The sequence below is a fragment of the Ixodes scapularis genome, unplaced genomic scaffold (assembly GCF_016920785.2).
Source record: "Ixodes scapularis isolate PalLabHiFi unplaced genomic scaffold, ASM1692078v2 PGA_scaffold10__122_contigs__length_95168666, whole genome shotgun sequence".
Taxonomy (NCBI): domain Eukaryota; kingdom Metazoa; phylum Arthropoda; class Arachnida; order Ixodida; family Ixodidae; genus Ixodes; species Ixodes scapularis.
Window position 1 is genome coordinate 58,709,299 of NW_024609836.1, and position 22,634 is coordinate 58,731,932.

General features: G+C 45.7%; 1 protein-coding gene across 1 annotated transcript; it reads left to right on the plus strand.

Annotated features, from left to right (window-relative positions):
* Positions 1–69: 69 nt before the first annotated feature.
* On the plus strand, positions 70–22,368 carry LOC8044007 (N-alpha-acetyltransferase 30). Its single transcript, XM_002416510.5, has 4 exons — positions 70–881; positions 14,795–14,918; positions 15,536–15,591; positions 20,742–22,368. The coding sequence occupies exons 1-4, from the start codon at positions 330–332 to the stop codon at positions 20,877–20,879; spliced, it is 870 nt and encodes a 289-aa protein (XP_002416555.2). The 5' UTR covers positions 70–329; the 3' UTR covers positions 20,880–22,368.
* Positions 22,369–22,634: the final 266 nt, after the last annotated feature.

Below are 22,634 nucleotides of genomic sequence, written 5' to 3' on the forward strand. Positions count from 1 at the left end.
TTACGTGCTTTTCATTTTCCAGTATCATGCGCATCATGTGTGCATTTTAGCGCGGAGCACTACACTTCTGTAATGAGCATGCGTCACGGGGGGCGAAAGGCGAAAGAGAGCGAGCGAACGGAAGGAAAAAAGAAGAAAGAAGTGTGATGAAATCGTAAGCAGTGTGCGAAGTCGTTCGAGGTGTTCGATTAAAACAAACAAGAAAATTAATTTAGCTGAATTATGTGAAACGACGGGTGCCCCGTTGAATGGAGTGTGCGACGACCGTGCTACGAGCCTCGAAGGATGTGCCGGGCCCTTCAACGTCGCGGAGCAGCACCCCGTGAACGATGGAAGAGTCCGATCGGACCGAGTCGTCGCCAGTAGGCTTAGGGAGCTACCACGACCACGGCTCCAACGCTGCAGCTGATCGCCTCGTGGACGGTCTGGCCGACTTGGTGGATCCGCAGGACGTCGGACACGAGTTTTGGAAGACGTCCGAAGACATCGCGACCCGCCTCAAAAAGAAACTGCACCTCGGTCGACCACCCCCGAACGGTTGTTCTGTGGCGGCGGCGACGGAGAAACTCAACGGTGTCGTTCACTGGGGCCGCAGCAACTGCGACGAGCCGGCGGTAGCGGCTCGGTCGCCGTGTCACGAGGCCCCGGGCTCGAGTAGCGGTTGCAGTCCATCCAGTGACTGTCGGTTGGGTGACGATGTCGTCGTGCCGAGTGCGGTCGACGCGTGGACGCCGTCTGAGGACGGCATCGACTACGTCGCCTACGAATCGGAGAAACAGATGCCGGACATTATGCGTCTGTTTCAGAAAGACCTTTCCGAACCCTACTCCATATACACGTACCGGTACTTCATACACAACTGGCCCCGGCTGTGTTTCCTGGTAAGAGTGCTCGCGCGCGTAGTTGGAAACGATTCAAGCTAAATCGTACGTCTACCGTTGGTGTGCTGTGTCAACGGGCGAGCTTTTCGCGTGTACATAAGACACGAATCTTCTGTGTTTCCCTTTAATGTCGCCTAAACACGTACATTTTACCCTCAAGTTGCGCCTACTTTCAAAACGAAAATCTGCTCTGGTAATGCGGCCTCTGAGCGCGCTAGGACAGTACTCGCGCGTTGTTGCGGTGTTCGTCAAAACGCACGCGTAATTAATTTCTCGATCATAGAATGGAAGGCCTCGTTTGAAAGCATTCGGTATTAGATTTCCCCCGGGCAGAGCTCGGTGCTTCCAAGGTTATCCGAAGCGGTCAACCTTGGTCAAGAAGGACAGATAACACCCTCTCGTCTCTTATGTATGCTTATGCGTAGCGGAAGGTCATCACTCTAGTCTGAACGCTTTTCTGGGTCTTCACCTCCGACGCAGGTGCTTGTATAAGCGAGTTTTCACGCTCCAGCAGAGGGTTAAGGTCATCACCGGCAAGCTAGCTCTTTTGTCGCTGCTTGGTCTTGTGTGGAGCCGTTTGCTTGCAGCTGGATTTCCGGAGCGTGTTGACAGGCAGGCGGAACAACTTTTGATCGATGCTGTCAATGGAATGGTGACGACTTGATTTCTGCTCTGACGGAAGCTACTCATGTCCTGCTTTTGTACCACGAGCACGGACAGCGAACGGTTGGAAAGCATGCAGCGGAGTTAAGGCACCCCATATTCATATTTGCCACTCATGAGTTCACGTATACAATGCCTGAGGAGATACCAAGCTCAAGATGTAGGACACAGCTCTTTTCAGTATATAAGGATGGTACACAAACCACTTGCTCCTCTTATTATATATTCTAGATACATAGCCAGCAGTCTCTAGTACAGACCAGCCATCTGTATGACTTGCAGTTTTCCTTTATTCATCGCTAAATTCATCGGATTGATTGTGGTGGCATGCAGTCTCTGTTCTGTGCAGGCAACAGTAAGGAATAGTTGTCAGTGCAGCAGAGTGACACCGTATTGCAACCACGGTGTAAAGATTTTTTTTGGCTTGCCATAAGGCTCCTGCGGTAATTTGTTTTATGGACCATTAGTCTTTATCTGTTAAACCCACAGAGTATAGTCTCTTAAAGGGGTACTCCACCAATCTTTTGAGCTACCTCAACTAACTATATTTTCTGACTCCCCGGCCTTTACTCTCTCCGGTATGCTATTTAGAATCGCGAAACTCATAATAGTTATTGCGAAATCGGCAAATGAAAATGATGCAAAAACCAACATTCAAATATATGCGCGCTTTTCAGGGCCGTGACGTCAGTGGCAGGCAGGCTTGCCAGTCGAGCAAGCAGCCAAAAAATAGAATATGCCAATCATTTGTTCCATGCTGGAGCGCGGGTACTGCAGCGAGCTTCCCAAGCATTCATTTGACACCATGAAACTGCTTCGAATCAGTTTAAAACGAAATCTACAGCCCAAAGAGTGAACCCCTGCCTTCCACTGACGTCACTTTTTCATTGTTGCCAGTAGAGACTTCGAGCTTGAAAAACACGGTGAGGACCAAAACTGTAAATTCAATAACTTCGCGAAAAAACAATATTTTGACCTAATATTTGGGATACTATTTTCACGATGTTTGTTGGTTAGTTTAGCAAAATTTCAAGCAAATCGGAGACAATGAAAAAATCGGTGGAGTAGCCCTTTAAGAGTAGGGTTCTACCTGTGTATTTGTTGTAAATGAGGCCACCCTTACTGAGCCCAAGCTATGCATCATACAAAGAAAACAGTTGTTTTCAGACACTGCTATAAAGAACTTTGTTCTTGTAGGCTGAAAATTCCATGCTAGAATTCTAGAACATATTGTGTATCCTAAATTTCTTTACAACGGTGGAGCAGAATGATAGGGCAATGCTTCAGCTAGTTTTTGCCAAGGCCATCATTTGCACAATTCAATAGTTTGTAAAAAAAAAATTAGTTTTTACAGCAGTCAATTTGTGTAGCACTTATTCTTGCAAGCTTCCTGTCCCTGATGCCCTGTCCAAAATTTAGGGGAGAGAGAGAGAGATATCACTTGCATTTAACCTTTGAAACTGACTCATGTGGCACGCAATGGAAATCGGTTTTACTCCGTCGCATTTTGCTATGCAGGAGTGTTGAGCGAGTTGGCAGGTGTTTTTGAAGCACTTTCCAGCTGTTTCGTAAGCAGGCTCTACTCGGTTCACCCCTAGGTTGGCAGTACGGTGGAAGCTACGGGCTCGTTGGACCAGTCGTATGCCAATCGTCCGCCATGTGATCGCGCTTCCGCCCATACCGATGCACAGAGAATGGGGTCAGGTGACGAAAGGGTCGATTGGTCCTTTGAACGCATAGTTCCCACTGCACTGTCAGCTTAAGGGTGAACGATGTATAGAGTAAGTCATCCATCATAGGATTGGCATTGTGTTAACATCCGGTCGCGGGGCAGGAATAATTCTCCGCTTGTGCGGCCCGCAGGCAGATTAACGCCACAAAAAGCCGCGTGTCAGTTGAGAATTTTTCATGTCTGTTTCCAGTTAACTTAGTGTACATTTTAGGAAACTTAGAGAATATGTGCTAAATGTTGCAAATGCAGGTTATCTATAGCTAGGCAGCAGAAAAGTTGTTTTAGTTACGACTTATCTTTGGCAGGTCCTGTCTGTCCTGCGCTAGACTCGTGACAGTTTAAATTGCTTTGTGAGTACTACCGTGAAATCCCGAGAGATGCCCCACCCCCGAAAGATAGCCTGAACCCCTCTTTTTGGCTTGATTTGCTATATTTCTTGAAACACCAAAAGATAGCTCACTCCTAGTAATAGCTGTGTTGGGATCAGTGATGGCCTCGGCGTAAATGCGGCTAGTTAGCTATGGCGGGATATAACCGTTTGTTGCTGACTGGAAAGTACAGTAATCTTTGCTTCCTTGGCCCTTGCCACGATAACAAGCTTGGAAGGAACACATAACCTAAAGGTAGCTTTTTTTAAATTTTTCTTCACTACATTGAAAGTTCGCCCACTCCATATTTTTACCCGATTCGCTCTTGATTTTATGTGGATTATCTCGGGATATTACGGTAGGTGCTTAGCAAAACAATTTTGTGGATGGGAAGATTTTCTGAAGAGTTGTATAATGCCAGGAACTGCTTGAAAACTTGGTTTCTATATAACTTGGTTGTGCTTTCGGCAGTTCTGAACATTCTATGATTGGGAAGTGGCTGCTGAAAAGCACTATTTTTTGGGGATATGAAATCATAGCCGATTTGTATGCATAAATCTCGCTGCTGAGAAGTGCTCCTATTTGTAAAGCAGTGCCTTTGTGCTTCATTTAAGGGTGACTCTGAGTGTAACTATAGAGGCCATTCTAGGGTACCCCCGCTGTGCGTTCCAACCAAAAAGAGAAACTTCAGGATTAACATCAGTATTTCTCTAAAGGCCAGTGGTCAAATAGCAACTTTCCTCTTGCCTCTCCTGATTTGTAGGGGAGATGGGGGTGCTAAGACTATGTTCTATCTTGCAGAAAGGGAAGTTTGTGCACGCTGTGACAGCTCTGCAGGGGACGTAGCAGATAATGTGGGCTCTCATAGACTCATGTTCATGTTCCAGCTAAGTTGCATTATCAAACCTAAAACAATTATACTTCAAGATTCACTTCAGCGTCCCTTTAGGGGCCGGCAGTCGAATCACACTTTCTATTCTCCTCTGCCTGCTAGTTGGGGAGAGTAAGATACCAAGGCAATGTTCTGCCTTGCAGTTTGCATGTGCTCTCACAACCCTCTCTCTGCAGGGGCCGTAGCAGATGGCATATGCTCGTGTCCCAGGCAGGTTGCATTATCAAATTTAACAATGCAACTTCCAGATTTATAACAGCTGGCAGTCAAATTGTGTTTCACACCCTTCTCCTCTTCCCAATAGTATGCAAGAAGAATACACAAAGACGACGTTCTGAGTTACACAAAGTCAAGTTTTTAGACTTTGTGTAGCGGGCGTGCGCTTCCAGTATACTCCCGTTTATGCCACAGCCAAGTTCTGTTATCAGCGAAGTCGAGTGTAAAAACAAGAAGCAAAGAAAAAAAAAACTAAGTTTGAGGGAGTTTGTTGTCGACAGGAGATCACGGTCGCCAGGGGGGTGGGGACGGGGAGGGGGGGGGGGGGGAAGGGGGGGGGGGGGGGGCAGTCCAGTCTCCTGTACTTGCGGGACGGACAAGACCCACAGTGTTCCTGAACGATGATGGGGGGGTCTGTGGTTTCTAGAAATAGCCCCGAGGGCGAAATGCCAACCTATTTCGGGAAGAGGCGACACTTTTGTCATCGGTTGCTGGGTCCCCATGCATGCACGTGTTGCCACCTCTCCGACTTCGTAACTGGCATTGGGACACCCCTGGTCATCACGCTTCGCCTCGGCGTAATGGATTTTCTTAGCAGTTGGTGACAGTGAAGGGCCTTAATTGGACGACGCAGATTGTCGCCCTGTCGTTCGCAGTTGTTTTCGAGGAATTGTTGCTTTTTTTTTTTGCATTTCCAGGTTCTGTTATTGTATATTTTCAGGGTTCCTAGAGGTTTTGAGAGTCTCTAAAACAAATATAAACCTGTCCTTTTCGAGGATTTGAAAGCTAAAATTAGATCTACTTGTGTGTCTACTTTAACAAACCTGTGCAACGAGAGGGCTGGAAGGAAGGGTAACATCACTCTTGTTGGGCAGTAAAACAAAAGCACAAAGTGCAAGAACTCCAAAGCATGAGCAAGGATATTAACCCTCGGACGTTTACAAAAAAGAAAGGCAGTGAGATCCTTGTCGTCATTGTACTTTGCATTGTTTCATCCACAAAATGTCTCTAAAACGAGAAAAGTTAAATACATAGTGGTGCTTCCAAAAGGCAACATCATTGGGTCTTTCGAGGGAAACAACTTGGGCACACAGCTTAATATGCTGTTGGGTAGTTCAAGTGGACATTGGACCTGCATGCAATGCCTGCAGAATGCGAGGCATTTAGTCCAGACAATGAACGGTGTATTGCCAATGATTTCATGTGGACTGTAACAGTTGCTTTCCAGTGTTCATACTCTTTCACAGAAACACTGCTTGGGAATAGTAACGCTAAGCTGGCCAAATTCATTGCAAGTGTCATACGACGAAATTAATTTTATTGGGAGTAACACATCAGTTGCAATATGACTTGACTGAGTTGTGTGGAGGGGGGGGGGGCAAGTGGCACGTTACTATTATTAAAATACTATGCGAGCGTGCTGCTAGGTATCCATCTTTTTGTGAAGCTCCGAAAGAAAATAAGAGGTGCTTTCATTCCATTGCGGCAGTTCCCTGCTTGAGAACAGGCCTCCCGGCAGTGGTGCATCGAAGGGCAGCATGGGCGGTGGCCAGAGTTCTAAATCGAGTTGCTCCTTCGTGGAGCATCCATCAGTACCCCGTTTATTTCGAGGAGTCGTGAAGGGGGGCGAGGGTTTGAGAGGTACAAACAAACTGCTCCTGTCATTTCGTCTTGGTGCAAGGCTTAAGGCTGCGGTACCACGGCGGCCATCTTGAACAAAACATTAGTTGAACCACCAGGGCGGCGTTGGCTGTCCGTATGAGCAAATGCTGCAAAACCTGCGCGCCAATTTCGAAACCCTTTTTCCCGTCGCTTGCGACCTTGAGTTTCCTTCTCCACTCTTACGCCCCTCCTTTCACGTGTTCACCCTCTGGCGCGTCGCGCCCACGTTCATTGTTGGGAGGACAATGTACCGGATAATCCCCAACTTGAGGCCCCCTGCCAAAATTGTCCGGCTGCCAAGTGATTTGAGCGAGATGGGGTTTTGAAGCGGTATGGAAAAGTGGGACCGTCAATTTTGAACTATGCCTTTTCGATACTGCATAAGTTGTGTACGGGGCTGGCCAAGGCACGGGCGCGAGGACGTAACTGTATACAATGCTTGGGTTGCAGGAGCACTCGCGCGTAGAAATGGTAGGACGCGCTTTCTGAAATCACACGCCTACATTCCGCAGGGTTGCAATCCTGCGAGTAAAACAGAGTACATCTTCGGACAGTGCGTGAGTTGATGCCGGCCGTACGAAAATTGTCCTTTGTCCCTCTTGTTCCCCTTCTCCAGGGTTTACTTTCGTCATTCTTGTCCAGCTCGCTTGCACCTTTGCATTTAATTGCATTATAATAAAAAGACACACCTCGCGCTTCCTGTCACTACTGCCTATGCTTGCACGCGCTGCCGATTGGCGGTCCTTTCTTTATTTTGTTTCGTCGCTCTTTTGAAAATACTGAAACTAATATTTTCTCAGACCCTGCTCATCGTACCTCTGCACTACAGTTGTGTAAACACATTGTGATGTAATTTGAGATATGGGACGGAGTGTCTACATTCTTATTTCGTGTGTAATGCCGGCATAAGATTCCTTTGCTGCCAGAGGGTCAAAATAATGGTAGGGTCGGCAGCAAAAACTATTTCAATGACCGAATTATGATCAAACACCAGTAAGAACATAAAAAAGAAATCACATGGGGACAATAAAAATATTGCTACAAGAGGATGGTGCGCGGGGCACAAACAATATTCGGAGTGACGTTGAGGGAACGCGACAAGCCAGATCTTTCCTGATGGCAGCCGTAAAAGTTGATCTGGTGCCTCGTTTTGATCGGCTTTGCACGGAAACTCGTCGACTACCGACTATCTTGTCAGTGGTGAACATAGTGAACATGAACTGGATGATTCTTTTGTTGTTTTTGTTTCTGTAGTTAAATGAGAGTATGGAAATATGAGACGTCCGCTGACGCTTGCGTCGGCTAACGGAACCTCAATCGCCGATCGCGGCCGATGTCATGGGCGTATACAAATACATCAAGTCGTCTGGGCGGGAGCAGTTGAAGCGCCGCACTTTTTTGGCCGGTCAGTAGAGACTCCGCGAATTCTGACTCGAGGCTACTCTGTGCGGAGGGAGCCGCTACTGAGCGCGACAAATCGGAAACCAAGGATGGCTGAAATTTCCTAATTGCCATGAGATTTGCAAATTCGTTCTTCCCGCCGTAGTAAATTCGTCCGAATCGCTATTCGATTTATTAATCGATTATTTGGATGAAAAGATATATTTCAAAATTCGTACGTGGCTCACCAAATGGCAATAAAATTGGTATAGGATTTCAAACCTATATAGTGTCGCCCTAATTTACAAACTTGTTTCACTTGAAATTAGAGTTCACGCGCAAGCGAGCTGGTGGAAGCCTATACTAAAAAGGCCAGAAACAAGAGAAACAAAAAATAAATAAATAAGAGCGGGATAAGTGACAGTCTCAAATCACAGCTGAAAATGGTTACTTGGTAAGTGTAAATGTCCAGACATTGTATTAGTAATATATATATATATATATATATATAAAGTCAAAAATGCGTACTGTCGGAGTTATTAATTCGAAGTTTATTCCGACGTTTCGAGCGGGGACCGTTCTTCATTAGGTGATGAAGAGTGGTCCCCGCTCGAAACGTCGTAGTAAACTTCGAATTAGTAACTCTGACAGTACGCATTTTTGCCTTTGTATATATATATATAGAGAGAGAGAGAGAGAGAGAGATAGGTAGATAGATATTTTTCACTATTTGCTGACGGCCGAAACTAACTATGCAACACAACAAGTAAAACCACAGAGCTGCCCCGCCTCATATCACCCTCAGTTGGAGCTCGACTGACACATTGCGCCGATCAAGCATCACCAACAGCTCAACACCTAAACGCCACGGCGTTCACTATCTTTGTTTGGGTGATTCCACCCAGTAATATAACAACTCATACAATGCGCCGTGATAAAGTGCTTTTTGTCTTTGTGTATGTGTTTTCGTGACATCTAACCTCTGTTTGCGCTCTGACTAAGAATGAAACCATGTATACTAAAACATCGATAGTGGTCTCTATTTTTAGCGACGCTCGCACACGTCTTGCCTTTGACGCAGTGGCATTCTCATCTCCCATACACGGACATTTGGACAAAATAGGTTGGTCGGCCTTCACTCATTAGCTGCGGAACGTTTTGACCGTGACGTATGTATGATTCAAAGAAGCACCGACAGGCGGGTGCCCCTTTGAAAACAAATCATGTTCGCGTAGAGATATTTAGCGGCTATAGTATAGTCCGTGGGTATTTATTTCTAGGCCAACTCGTCGGCGTCAGTCGGTACAGGCGCTGGAGGCGTGATGAAAATGCTGGCAGATGTCGGCTTGACGAGCCCCACACTCTCCCCTTACAGCAGATGGCAAATAAACCAACAACAATATTTGTCGACGGGCAATTGATTGAAGAGGCCAATCGGTAGTAGGATGACTCGACAAAGGGTAATTCATCAAAAATTCCAACTCGTTGACAATTGTTTTTGAGGCCATTCAGTTTCCACATTGCACTCATCTTCTGTATTAGAACACATACACATGTTAGACATTTTAATATAAGCAAGTTTTGGGCACCGGATATTTTTTTGAAAAGCTGTTTCACCGAATTTCGCATCTCCCGGTTCGTCGAATTTTGATATGAAATCATAATATAATTATTATACTTGTCACTTATTCAATTAGAAATGGTTACAGATAATTATAAAATAAAAGTAAGCTTTCGCAAAAATTATGTCGATTATAGGCTATGCCAACGTAGCCGAACAGTAAAAAAAAAATGTTATGAGGGTGTTTTTGTTAGGGTTCAAAAAAGACAAAGGCGATTCTTCAAATGAGCACTGGTCACACAGGCCGACTGGTAACATAATTAAAATAAAAGCACCGACTTCACAGAACAGGAAAAAACAATTTCACTAGACGTTTCGCCTCCATGAATAAACGCCTCCATGAATAAACGCCTCCATGAATCATGAATAACCAACTCGCCCAAGCTGAAGTTCTGACCAGTTTCGCCTCCCTTGCGGGAGGCATCTTCAGTAGTCACACAACAATGCCTGTGTAAGCTTTGTGGAGAGGGCCGCGTTTTTTGTTACACACGGATGTGTGTGTCCCTGCGAACAAACCACGATTCTAGGATTTTCGGGACCCCCATCTGTCCTCCCTCGCCAAGGTCGTCGCGGCCGGGAAGTCAAAATAATGCCCTATTGTCCACACATAGTACACCAGTTCAGACTTCAGTCGGGTCGCGTGGGATGCGCACGTGACGTCACGCTTGTGTTTACAAAGCAAATGAAAAGTTCAACCTCAAGTCAACGCTATTTATCAAATATGTCCGTACTTCGTGGAGAGGGCCGCGGTTTTTCTTACACACGGATGTGTCTCTGAGAACAAACACGATTTTAGGAGATTTTCGGGACCCCCATCTTTGTCATAGGGTGACTCGTTTATCGGACTGTTCGTCGCAGCGAGAGTACAGGGAAGGATAATAATTCATACCCTATATCGTGCAGAAGAGAAGAATATAAAAAAAAAAAGAAAACGAAGCGAAAATTTCGATTTCCTTTCTTGTGGACAGGGCATTGTAGGTGAACGTGGCTTCCTTGTTTGATTCGCCAAAGTAGCAACAAAGCGACATTTTACGATTGAGCGAGCACCGTCGGAAACACTGCCCAAAATAATTTTATAGGGAGTTTCACGGCTTTCCACTGCGACATAAGCACGTGGATAGAAAAACAAATATTGACAACAATAATTGTCGAATATTTTTGGCACGCTCACACCTGGTTTTTCTTCATAATTTGATGACTCATATGTTGATTTTGTTTGCGGAACCGTACTTCTGACCGGCAATTTTATTGCGTACGCGAAGCTTTTGCGTGCGATCCACTACAGTTAATTATTTTGGGGTGTCCAAGTTGAAGCGGTGCGTGTTATTTTTCAATCTCTGTCCGAATGATACAAAGTTTCACGTTTTCACCCTGTGAGTGAAGTGAGTTGGTCAGTGCCAGCATCGAAGGCTAACTTCGAACTCTAATTTGGAAATAATGTCTCTGTTGCCGCATCGCGGACAAAGATATATATGCTCTTATCACTGTAGCAAAATAACGTGGCAGGATTTGTGCTCTTGTTATGATCGTGTACCATTGCGGTCGACGTCATCCCAGCACGGCGTATCGTTTTTGTATTCGGTTCAGCCCTGCAAACCACACTTAGGAAAAAAATGAAAGTTTGCACCTTGTTTGTTCAATTTTTTGTTATACTGCAGAAACATATTGCGCCCCGTGTTTTTGAAGGCACGGTAGACGGTGGTGACGGTGAGGTGACCGACCCCCATGTCAGCCGGGGTCTCGCTCGACCTCCTCGGAGGACAGGTCGTTTTTACTGGTGACTGGTGCATACGTGGAGCAACTCCGCGCGCATTGCGTTCTTCATCTCAGAGAACGCAATACATGACTCAGCTCTATCTCGTCATCGCTCCAAAATGACAAGTGGAATTCGCAACTGTAGTCGGTGACAGGTCAAGAACGAAGTGGGAGCTCCTCCCACCCTGTTCCACTTCAGCGGAGCGAACGGGGGAGAGGAGGTCGCCCCCTCTCCAGCGTTCGCAAATGGCAAATATTAGTTTATTAGGCCACTAACTGTCAATTTACGCTCGTTCCTTTACGTCCGCCGCAGCCGATAATGTTATCCCCGGGAATACCAAAAGTATAATTTCTTTCAGCAAAAAAAACAACAAAACAAAACAGAATAATAAAACGCCCGGTATATCACAGCTTTGACAACGCTTCACGTGTGTGAGGTTCGATGACCGACAGAGAACCACCGCTGGCCGTGCTCCCGAAGCGGGGAAGTGCAATTTATGGAGACCGATCATATTATCAGAAAGGTGCAGACTAGGGAGCCTTCATGTGCGCGAAGCGCACATGGAGGCACTCTAAGGCAGACAATCCAGGAAAAGTATTCTTGCAACTATGAGGTTCCAGTTGTACTTACACATGCATTATCGTCAAATTTGACGGAGTTCCTTCCAACATTAAAGAGTTGTCAAGAGTGAAGATTATAAAGGAGAATATCAGCAGGAATCTATTGTCTGTTTACTGAAAACAAAACAAGCATCAGAAAAACGCATTTGGGCGGCCGGGGAGGCCAGAAGCACGGACTGCGCACACCCAGCGTGGAACCAGCCAATAAGAGGGCACTCCTAGCAATCTGTTTTCAGAGCCACGGTATGCCGGCTGCCGGCCAAATGTCCACTTTAATTCTATTATGGCTTTCGAAACGTAAATACACGCTCGAGAATTTTCAACAATATCACGCGAGCGCCGACCGGCCTGTAGATCAGCGCATCGTCACGGCGCGAAGTAGCGATATCAATGACAGTACGCGCGTGCGCAGAAGAAACGCGCCGAAGTCGGCGTCGGCTGCTAAGCTGTTTCCCCAATCACGACCCACCCCTGGCGCGACGCCCACCGCTTGCTCCACCCCATAAGCAGGGGACCTAGTAATCAAAGCGACACGCACGGTACGCAAACACGAACAGCAGCCAGTAGGAAGGACACCGACACGAGCTTAGTCAGCGAACGAAAAGACAGACACAAACTTCACTCTAGGCAAACAGAGCAGGGGTAGTTACAAGGATGAGATGCGTGCGCAGACGGAGGTAAGCAGTGCACAATAAATACGCGAAAACTCGCAGCAACCGAAGAACTACGCAGCAAACACGTACGTGAACACGCACCAGAAGCACGTGCGTCACGCTGCGTATCTACGCAGAACTGGCGATTTTGGCATTTCGGTAATTTGAAACTTCGATATCGCTTCCGTGAACAATTTATTCAGCAAACTGAACCGGTGGAGCCTCGCATAAAAAAAAATCGTTTAACAATATGAAAGCGACTGAAATTCTTCCTAAAAGCTATATTAGCAGAAAGTACCGTGTTATAAAGGACCTCACGAGTTTCGACCAAGTTTTCCAGCACGTTATTTTGCAAGAAACGGAAGAAGCCAAGTGTACAACCAGTTTCCGAAGCTGGCAACCACAGCTGGAATCAGCGCCATCCTCGGCAGTTTCCTGAACCTCGCGTAGTCACATTTCAGCCACCGCCACATAGAGGGCGCAACCAGACATCCAATTTGTGTTTTCTGTGTGTTTTATGATTCTTTTTAATAAATAGGCTCGATTAGTGAAAATGTGGGCTAATAATCAGGACCTGGAACAGTAATCTCCATTTAATACTAAAAATATCGGCCTAAATGTCTGCCAAAAGGGGTCAAAATACTCGTTTTTGACTATCAACAAATACGTGATTTCACCTATATTCAAACTTTTTTTTATGGAAAATCAAAAGTGAAATTTAGAAAAAGGGCCTCGCTTTGCAAAGCAGAATATGTTTTTCTTTGCGGGCCTACAATTTTATTCATGTGTGCCAATCCCTAAGCGCTGTACCACTGTACTACCAAATGAAGTTTGCCAAAATTAACGGTTTTTGTCACTTTTCACGTGAGCATTCCGAAAAAAGTTTAAGCCATATTACAATGAAATTTAGCGTAACTCTTTCGACCATAATTACAAACTGATGTAAAAAGTTTCAAATAAAATGACAGAGTAGGCGCCCAAAACTTCGCGACTGAAGTGCTTCCGCAAAGTCAATTTTTCTAAAGTAAATATCTGTCAAAATATAATAAAAAACGAAAAAAGGGCCTCCGTTGACAATGAACGCACTCTTCTTCTATAACATTCTAAAATTAGAAAGAAATTGCTCCAATAGAGCACCCTGTACCACTGTACTACGAAACCATGTTTTGCCGAAAAGGTCAATGTTCGCGGGTGCCCTCTGAATTAGCTTTTTGCACTAGGAAAACAAGTCCTACATCAGATAAAAGATAATGTTGTACACTACAAGATGATATATAGCACATAATTTTAGCAAGCTTGAACACGCCACGATCGCATTTCGAAAACGTGCTGAAAGCGTCATATGTCATGGCCGCCGTGGGACCGCAGCCTTAAGTGGGAGGCAGTTTGGGTTTTTCTTTTTTTAACGGTGCCAAGCACGTGGGAGGTGGTATTTGCATTCCCAGACGAAAGGGAAAACAGACTCAGTGTTGCTTCAGTTTAGTTCTTGGTTGAGTTGAGCAGTTTGCTGCTTCTCCGTTATTCGCGACTGCAGCAACCTTTAGGGGAAGCCACTATCGGGCAAATATGGCGCTCTAAAGCAAGTCGTATTGTGCCATGTGCCAGCTCGACACACAGTGCTGGGGCATCCGCAAGCAAACATTGAACTGAAAATGGTTTGCTCCGATTTTTATCCTCCACGTTTCGAACCTGCGACAAGGTGTTAGAGTAAGCGAGGTTCCAAAGGCTTGACTTAGTTCGAAGAAGCGATAAAAGGACTGCCCTTCCACAGTGCTGATGAACGTTGTCTGGTTCACGCAGTTACGTAGGTTGCGTTCAGAGGAACCTGGGTAACAAGCTGATACTGCAGTTATGACAGAGGCACCGACAACTGTTCCATTCCACAAACCACCGACAACATGTAATCACGGAAGCCACAAGAGACGTGCAGAAATTGCAAAAGAACCCTTTCTGGCCATTTCAGTGTTTTCCCGCTAGGTGCCATCTGTTTTGCTGAATTCGTGAATAGGCCACCTTAGTTTTCTTGAGTGTTATAATATAGTTCTAGTGCCACTGCCATGGCATGGCTTTTTATGGGAACCACTGGAACAGTGACCAGCATTTCGCTAACAGACTTGCCTTTCTTCTTTGAGGTTGCCTTTCTGTGAAGTGCAGATTGGTATTCCGAGATCCTCCCGAACAGCTTGTTTGCTACATTGCTTTTGGGTGACCTAGATTCAGCTAATACTCTGTTTGGGTGAGTCAGAATCATGTCTAAAACTCTTTCAAAGTGTTAAGGTGGGGCTTTTAAGAGCCGAAGCTTGGAGTTTGTGTCACAAAGCGTTTGCAAATGTCGCCCCCCTCTGCCCAGGCAATGGACGGGGACGCGTGCGTGGGGGCCATCGTCTGCAAGCTAGACGTGCACAAGAAGCTGGTCAAGCGGGGCTACATTGCCATGCTTGCCGTGGATGCCAAGTACCGGAAGCGGAAAATAGGTGAGCACCCTTCTTCCTTCTATCCCCTTCCCTTCTTCCTTCTATCCCCTTCGTCTTATGATTAGGTCTAGCTACAGTTGGTGACAGGGTAAGAATGCAATAGAAGTACAAACCTTCTACCTTCAATAACACTTTGGTGTCTCAGGGGCATGTACAGCCCAAGCACGATAGAAGGCGACAAGCTCTTGAGGAAGTGTTGCGTCTAGTGCATTTTCAGTTTGTCGAGCATTTAATCTATTTTGTTTGTAGGTATATACACTCTGACGGCAGCTATTACAACATAAAAACCATCCAGGAGACAGGTGGGGTACCAGATCAGTTGTGATGACAAAGAGGAACAAAGTGAAATTCATAGTGTGGAGAATTGTGATATAGATTTACTTCTTTGCTGTGTTTTATAAATTTACTTATGTAGATACGAACAATGAAAACTTCTAGAAGTGGTCGTTTTCATTCTTGTAAATTTGCCTGAGGCTGTTTGATTTCTTCTAGTTTCCTGCTTTTGGCAACATCTTTCTATTGTGTTCTTTTTTATTTTTTCTAGTGAAAATTACGGAACACTTTAATGTTTACAAAAGTATATGAGTAGTTTTGACTCATGTCGTCGACTCGTGCAGGTTCAACACTGGTGCTAAAGGCGATACGGGCAATGATTAGCGACGACGCCGATGAGGTGAGTGACCGATTTCGGCTCAGACGTCACAAAAACAAAGCATCCCAAAATGACGGGTATTTCCACTGCTGGGGTAGGCTTGTTGGATTGTAGTTTCAGGACTTAAAAGACGGCAGCCACATTCAGATCAGCACGTCTCTGTACTAAGTTCAGTGGAGTCACCAGTAATGCTTACCACTTACACTCGGAAGCTACTTCCGTTATAATCACGCTCGATTTGATGCTAGCGTGGTAGATGGTCAGAATTAGAGAATTAAGAGAGCCTGGGCATGCCAAGGTATAATCTGGGATCTGGTTGAAATTATGTTGAGGAAATCTGGAAATGCGTGCCATTTAAGGCCAGTCCTTGGGCGAACATATCCCTACTATGCATGGTGTATCGATATGGCACACCAGTAAGAAGCACCTCCCAAGAAAGCGGAGCAGAGGGAACATGCGAGTGCATGCTGTATCTCATCCGACACAAGTTTTGTGCCAAGTGTCTCAAATAGAATCCTCTAGATGAAGCCATTTGGCTGCTCGGCGCTCAGATGCATGGTTTGCGGACATTGGCAACAGCGTTAGAATCATGCAAACACGTTAACCCCTCTGCCTTCTTATTCTGTCTGTAGTCATCCATTTCGTCTTATTCTGTCAATGCAAGAAACTCTTGTTCACCATTTAAACGCCTTTATTGACCAGTATTATCGGTTGGCAAAAGGGGAGGGGGGTTTCCTTGGGCCTTTTTGAGGCTTGCCGGGGTTCCTTGGGACGAAAAAGTTTAAGAACCCCTGCTTTTGAGTAACGACATTCCGATCATCATGGTATTCAGGCAGTTTAAAGGGGTTACAGGACACAACTCTATCAATATTTTTTCTGCAGAATTACATATATATTTATTGAAGCCTAAAATCTCAACTGCTCCGAAACTGTAACTGAAACATGAGCACGGAGACTCATGACATACCAGCAGACCGAGGAGGAGGGGGAAATGTGGAAGAGGAGAGAGTTGCTGGAAGTCAAGTGGCACGTGCCTCCCTATGTGACCGCAAGATTTTTTTTTTTTTTTTTTTGTGTATGAAGCAGAGGAGGCCAACAACATTGCATGTACCATATGCCGTATCTGTTCTGCTCATTGTTTTGTGCTTGTGCGCGACAGTTTCGAAGTAGCAGTCCCGCGTCTGTCGTGCACTGCCATCGTGCGTCGTGCAGACTGCAATACATCGCCATATTGAGAGTACTTCTGGTGATCTGTGCAACTTCTATTTTCAATTAATGTATTTGCGGTTTCTTGAAAGCTGCAAAAAGTAGGTTTCATGTTTTTTCTCTTTTTAATAGGGGTGTGCGAATGCTGAATAGTAGTTGTTGAATCGAATACCGAATCGAATTAAGAAAAAAAAAAAGCTGAATATTGAATTGAATATTGAATTTGATTTTATTTGTAGGAATTTTTCAGAGTGTTCTGCGAATGAGATTATTATATGTGCAGAGTATGCACCTGGTGCAGAAAATGCATCTCGTATAGAACAGAAGCTCAAACGTATAAAAGTTCTGGTGGAAAAAAAAAGCAGCTGTTGAAAGACAATGGGCACTAAAGATCCAATTTTATGGCGCAAACATAATTTATCTACCCTAAGCGTCACAAAAAAACCCAGAGTTACAGCCACGCGTGCCTTTTTTTCTCGTTAAAAGCACGACCTAACACCGCGACATGTTTTTTTTATATATATTGGTAGATCTCGGAAAAGGGGCATTTTGCGATATTTTGTCTCAATTTTAAGAGAGAAAAAGCGTAACCGGGATTTTATTCTATTTAAATAAACATTTAGCTGTTAAAATCTAAGTAAACAGACCTAAACAATATAATCTGAAGTAAAAAAAAAATGTGTGTGGTTAGGTGGCGCAAGTCACCGTCCAGCGGTGACTTGCGCCACCTAACCACACACTATGCGTCCATTCCTCCGTCCATCTATCCTGTTTTATAGAGCCTAGATTTAAAAGAGGGACCAGGTGAAACTGAAACCAGGGAGACGGCTCCTGCGCAGATTGGTCGTAAGTGCGCTTGTGTTGTGTTGTCGCGTGGAAAGAAGGCGAGCAAATGGAAGAGGGACGACGCTTGCCCGTTTGACACTTTCGTCTTTTTGTCACCTTCTCGCAGTCCGTAATTCAAATGTGGCTATCAAACGGTTGGAAACCCTTTCAAATCTAGGCACACTATTTTTCCATTCCGTTTCGTTCCAAATGATATTTGCGGCTTGCGGTTCCAAAAGAATGACGACGACAACTCGGCTGGTTTCGTCCGTTTCGTCGGCGTGGTTGACGTGGTTTTCTTTTTGTGATCATGCAGTCGCCGATTTCTGTGAGTGTGGCAAGTGTGTTGTAGATCGGCGCTTCAATTTGAAATTAAGGGCTTTACTCATGAAAAGAATTGGGCATGGCGCGAACTTCTGGCCTCTCAAGAATTCCTCTCTGGAAGCGGCGCAAGCGGGATGTTTCGGTTGTGATTCAAGGTTAGGTTGTGTCACGACTATAAGCAGTGATGTGATTGTTGCACCAAACTGCGCCAAGGGGTTAACCCTGCTACATCCTGCTACATTTTGCCAAAATATGAGTAATCTGCGCCAAGCCTGCGCCAAAGGACCAATTTCGGTCGCTTTTCAAAACCTAAACTAAACTGAGTACCACAATTGAGCATAGTGGTTTTTCCCGCCGTCTCCCGCGCTCTGGTCGTCTCGTATGGCGTCTATTTAAAATTTTTGTAACGATAGACGCAAACGTGTGCGTACACTCCGGTGCTAGCGTGCCAGGTACCAGCCATGCCGTAATGTTGTGAAACGAAACCATGTTTTTGCACGGCGGGAGTTACTTTGTGAGCTGAAGCACTCACTCCTGAAAGCAACGGCCAGGGGAAAACTATTATTGGTCCCCGTCTACCAGTCACCGTGGCTGCATGACGTCGGGTGCTGCCATCCCCACATCGCTGCAGATATGGTGCGTTTTAAACTGAAACGTAAGGACCACCGCAAGATCATTAACATTGCTGTTCTTGTTTAAATCTCTTTAACTGAAAGACTGATGTGTCGAAGTATTGATTACGTAGTTTTTTCTCGGTAGGCTTTCTTTTGAGAGGGACTCCGGAACGTGAAATGTCTGCCTCGAAAGAAAGTTGGTGAAGAGAAGTGAGCTAAAGCGAAGAAGGCAATGTCTGCACTCTGAACCCGCACAGCGCGCTTGTTTGTCTCGAGTTCAGTCGGTGCACAAAGCGCGCCAAGAACGTTTTGACCCTGACTCGCGATGTCTTGCATCAATGCGCACAGGTTCTTTTTTTCTGTGTGTTTAGCTTTTACCTCGCCTGCCGGCCTGGCAAGCTCGCGCCGCTGGACTGTTTTTTGTGGTATGCTGGACCATACATTTTGCATACAATTTTGGAAACAGCTGGCGGCGGAGCGGAGTGGCATGATTTCGGTTTCGATCGAACAGCCATCTCCGCGCGTGCGACGAAGCACGTGCAACTGCAAGCTGCCGAAGTTCCCCTCACTTGCATGCAAACATGATTGCACGACAGAGGCGCCAGCCGGGACGATTGCAATTCATTGCTTTACGTTTGCTTGCTTTTGACAAAAATCTGGCACGTCGGGAACCAGTAAAACGGTGGCAAGCGGTTTTTCGGAATTGCTCGGCAACGCAATCAGCACTGTACACTTGTGGGATGTCTCAATGTCTCTTTGGAGACATTGAAAGTGGATATTCTTTACTAGCAGAAGGCAAAGCGAGGCTTGCAGCAGCCTTGCAGAAAGTTTCGAAAAGCAAAAGGAAATGTACCCGTTAGTCGTACTGCATCTTTTCTCGTGTGCAGTTCCGCATTGCACTGCAGTAGTTACATGTTTCATCAGTGGGAGAGTGCTTCCAATTTATTGTATTATATAACTAGGTAGTCAAACTTTATGCATTGATATTTACTACTAAGCTGGTCATTTTCAAGTACATTTAATATGTGCAGTTTGAGTCTTAGTTTTCTATAATAATAATAATAATAATAATAATAATATTATTATTATTATTATTATTATTAATAATATTAATAATGTTTTATTTTTATAGCGGGTACATGTAATTTTACTGAAGCATTGCAAAATGTGTCATGTAATTGGCATTTCAGTTAACATTTTGAAAAACTCCCAGGTGGTCTAACTTGATTATAATTTGTGTATTGTGTCGAGCAAAGTGCCCTTCATCTGCCCACTCCTAAAACAAATATTTGTATTTTTCTAAGAATATCTGCTCCAAAAAACACTTATTGCTGCTCCAGAACGCTGTTCTGGCTGCTCCAAAGGCTGCTTTTGCTGCTCCAAAACACTGTTTTGGCTGCTCCGAAAGGTGCTCCAAAACGGCTTAGGCCAGTCACATCACTGGATAAGTAAATCTCCGTGCTATAAGTTTGTGGCATTCGGTTCTTTTCTTTTTTCTAACCTGTGCGTTATGTTTTTGTGGAATGGTAGGACCAAGAGGTGTTTCTCGCATGGTCTGTCTAACATCACGGCGCTAGCATCGAGAGAAAAAACGGCTCTTCTGTCAGCTCCGCGCCGACCGCGCGTCTTTAGCTGAATATATTGAATATTCGAGTAACCGAATACTAGGAATTCGATTTGTGAATCGAATTATTCGGGAACTTGCTATTCGATTCGAATCGGGTATTCGCACACCCTTAGTTTTTAATATTGATCATCTACCCTAGGTGACGCCCGACTCCGAATATATGTGGTACGTTAGGGCATGTGACCACGTGCCATTCCTCAACCGGCTGTTTATGGGCGAGTAAGAAAACGAATTTCAAGCCTGAAATTGTTTCCCGGGCGGTTGGGCTCTACTAAGTCACTTTAAAAGAGAAACCTTTGTGAGCATAAATATTTTCGTCAGTGTCCCTTTACAGTCATCGTTCCCAGTCGTCCGGAGCTCTATCTGAAATCCCAGCAAGCGCTTTTCCATCCTCCAGAAATGTGAGAACAGTTCGCGACAGAGCAAAACAATTTTGCAAGAGCTTACCGACAACGTTCCTAAACCTCAGGAAGTTGCATTCATTAATTGTAACTGTAGATTTCTTTGGTTGTAGCTTATTCGGTAGCTTTAGGAGTGTGCCGTCATCAGAAATTTGTCTGTTTCCCTGTTTCCAGGTGGTCCTGGAGACGGAAATCACCAACAAGCCCGCGCTGCGTCTGTACGAGAACCTTGGCTTTGTGCGCGACAAGCGGCTGTTCCGCTACTACCTGAACGGCGTGGACGCCCTTCGGCTCAAGCTCTGGCTGCTATGATCGCTGAGGGAAGGATGAGGAGCGGCGGGAGTGCAGCGGCGGAGGCTAGCCCTTGGTTTTCCCCCGAAAGCCTGCGTTGTTCTAACTTTCCTCGCCACCTTCGAAGCAACACCTCCACGGTAAACAGGCTGCCGGCGCGCCGCCTGCTGGAAGCTAGCGGGGGACGCGCGTCGGCGTTAGTTCGGGATCTGCGTTCGACCGGCAAGAGTACTTCACATCTCCGTCGCACGGACAGCTAAAACGCCGTTCACGCCAAATGACGTTTCGTGTGGATGCCGCGTGATCGGTGCCAAGCGGCGACTCGTATGGCATTTGGGCTAAATGGCACTTGCGCTGAGCTTCGTTTAGCGTGAATGGCGTTTCAGGTGCTAGTTTGACGGAGGTGTTGGTGGTCTGTTTCAGGTTTAGAATAGAGGGGCAAGCCCCTCCCAGAAAGCTCTCTGCTCGCCGCGATTGGTGGATTTCTCCTTTCCTCTCGCCTTCCCACCAGCGTTCATTCTGCCAAAGGGGAAAGGGTGAGGGCTTTTGGGAGGGGCTTGCAATGGCTTGCGGTTATTCTTACATTGCAACAGACTACACTCCCAGCCGAACGCCGATGCACCATCCGTGTCAACCTGTCCCTCACACTGGCTTCCAGTAGGTGACATACAAGTTACGGCGTTGCAGCCTTTCTTTCTAGGAGGTGTTGTTCAAAGACATTGTCTTTGTTGTTTTTTGCGTCGTCAAAGAAAGGCATTCTAGAGCAAGTCGTCGTTTTCAGGGCGTTGCGAGCACGGACAGTGACGGGAGTTTTCGGAGGGCAATGATTTTTTGCGGTAGCGTTTGCGCATAATTAATTTCATAGTGCCAGATGCGCCGCGGTGCAGGATTGGCACGAGGTAATGTTCGTCACCGAGAACGAGTGTTGGCTAGTATTTTTTAGAACGAATGATCGAACGTGAACAGCCTGAAGACAGGATTGAGTTTCAACGGTGGCAGCTTTCGATAAAGGCTAGTCTGCTTCTTTTTTTTTTTTCTGTGCCGATGGATCCCCTAAAACTAAAGATTGGAATTCGATTTTAATTTTTTTATTTCACTCTCGCGTAAGCTTTGTCTAGTGGAATAGTGACAGCAGAGGCAGAAAGCGGCATTTCAAAAGCGCTCGCTTGAAACACGTGTGTGTTGAGGTCCGCCGAAGTCGTCTGGAGATTTCTATTGTATGCAATTTGCTCGCGTTGGATCGGCAGTCCGTATTTCTGGGGGTCAGCTTGCACGGATGTCGTTGCCACCGACTAAGCGGTCGTCGTCGTCGTCCCTTTTCTTTTCTTTTTTTTTTGTTTGTTTTGTTTTAAAATTCCGCTTTGCGCCGCAGGGGCCGCACTTGCCAAGAAAGTGTTCTGGTCGTAATACGAAGGTCGCCCTTTTCCCCCCGTCGGGCGGTTTTTGTCGCTGGTGCGGAATAGAAGTTATAAGCCTGTTTCCTGGAAGTTTAATAAAATTTAAGTATGTACTTCCATGTGTTTGTCCCATTTTCGTTGTCTGTTTGTCTCCAGTTTAAATTATGTGTAACCTTAATCAACTTGTCTGTTTGCAAACTTTGTCCTCTACCTTGGTGTGTCTTCGTTTAAAATGGTGGTTGTGGGCTGTCCATTGGGCTCCTTATAGTGGGGTACATCGTAGCCAGAAAAAATGTTAGCATATTCTAGGTTACTACATCGAGATGCATCGAACCTGGCTCCTGGCTCTCTGCTGCTTGAACCTTTGCAGCCTGTTTTA

What these genes read in the sequence shown, in the direction of transcription:
- LOC8044007 (XM_002416510.5), top strand. Translation starts at nt 330, where the DNA reads ATGGAAGAGTCCGATCGGACCGAGTCGTCGCCAGTAGGCTTAGGGAGC. An exon ending in GGCCCCGGCTGTGTTTCCTG is followed by an intron (nt 882 to 14,794) that starts GTAAGAGTGCTC and finishes CCCTCTGCCCAG; the next exon opens with GCAATGGACGGGGACGCGTG. An exon ending in TTAGCGACGACGCCGATGAG is followed by an intron (nt 15,592 to 20,741) that starts GTGAGTGACCGA and finishes CCCTGTTTCCAG; the next exon opens with GTGGTCCTGGAGACGGAAAT.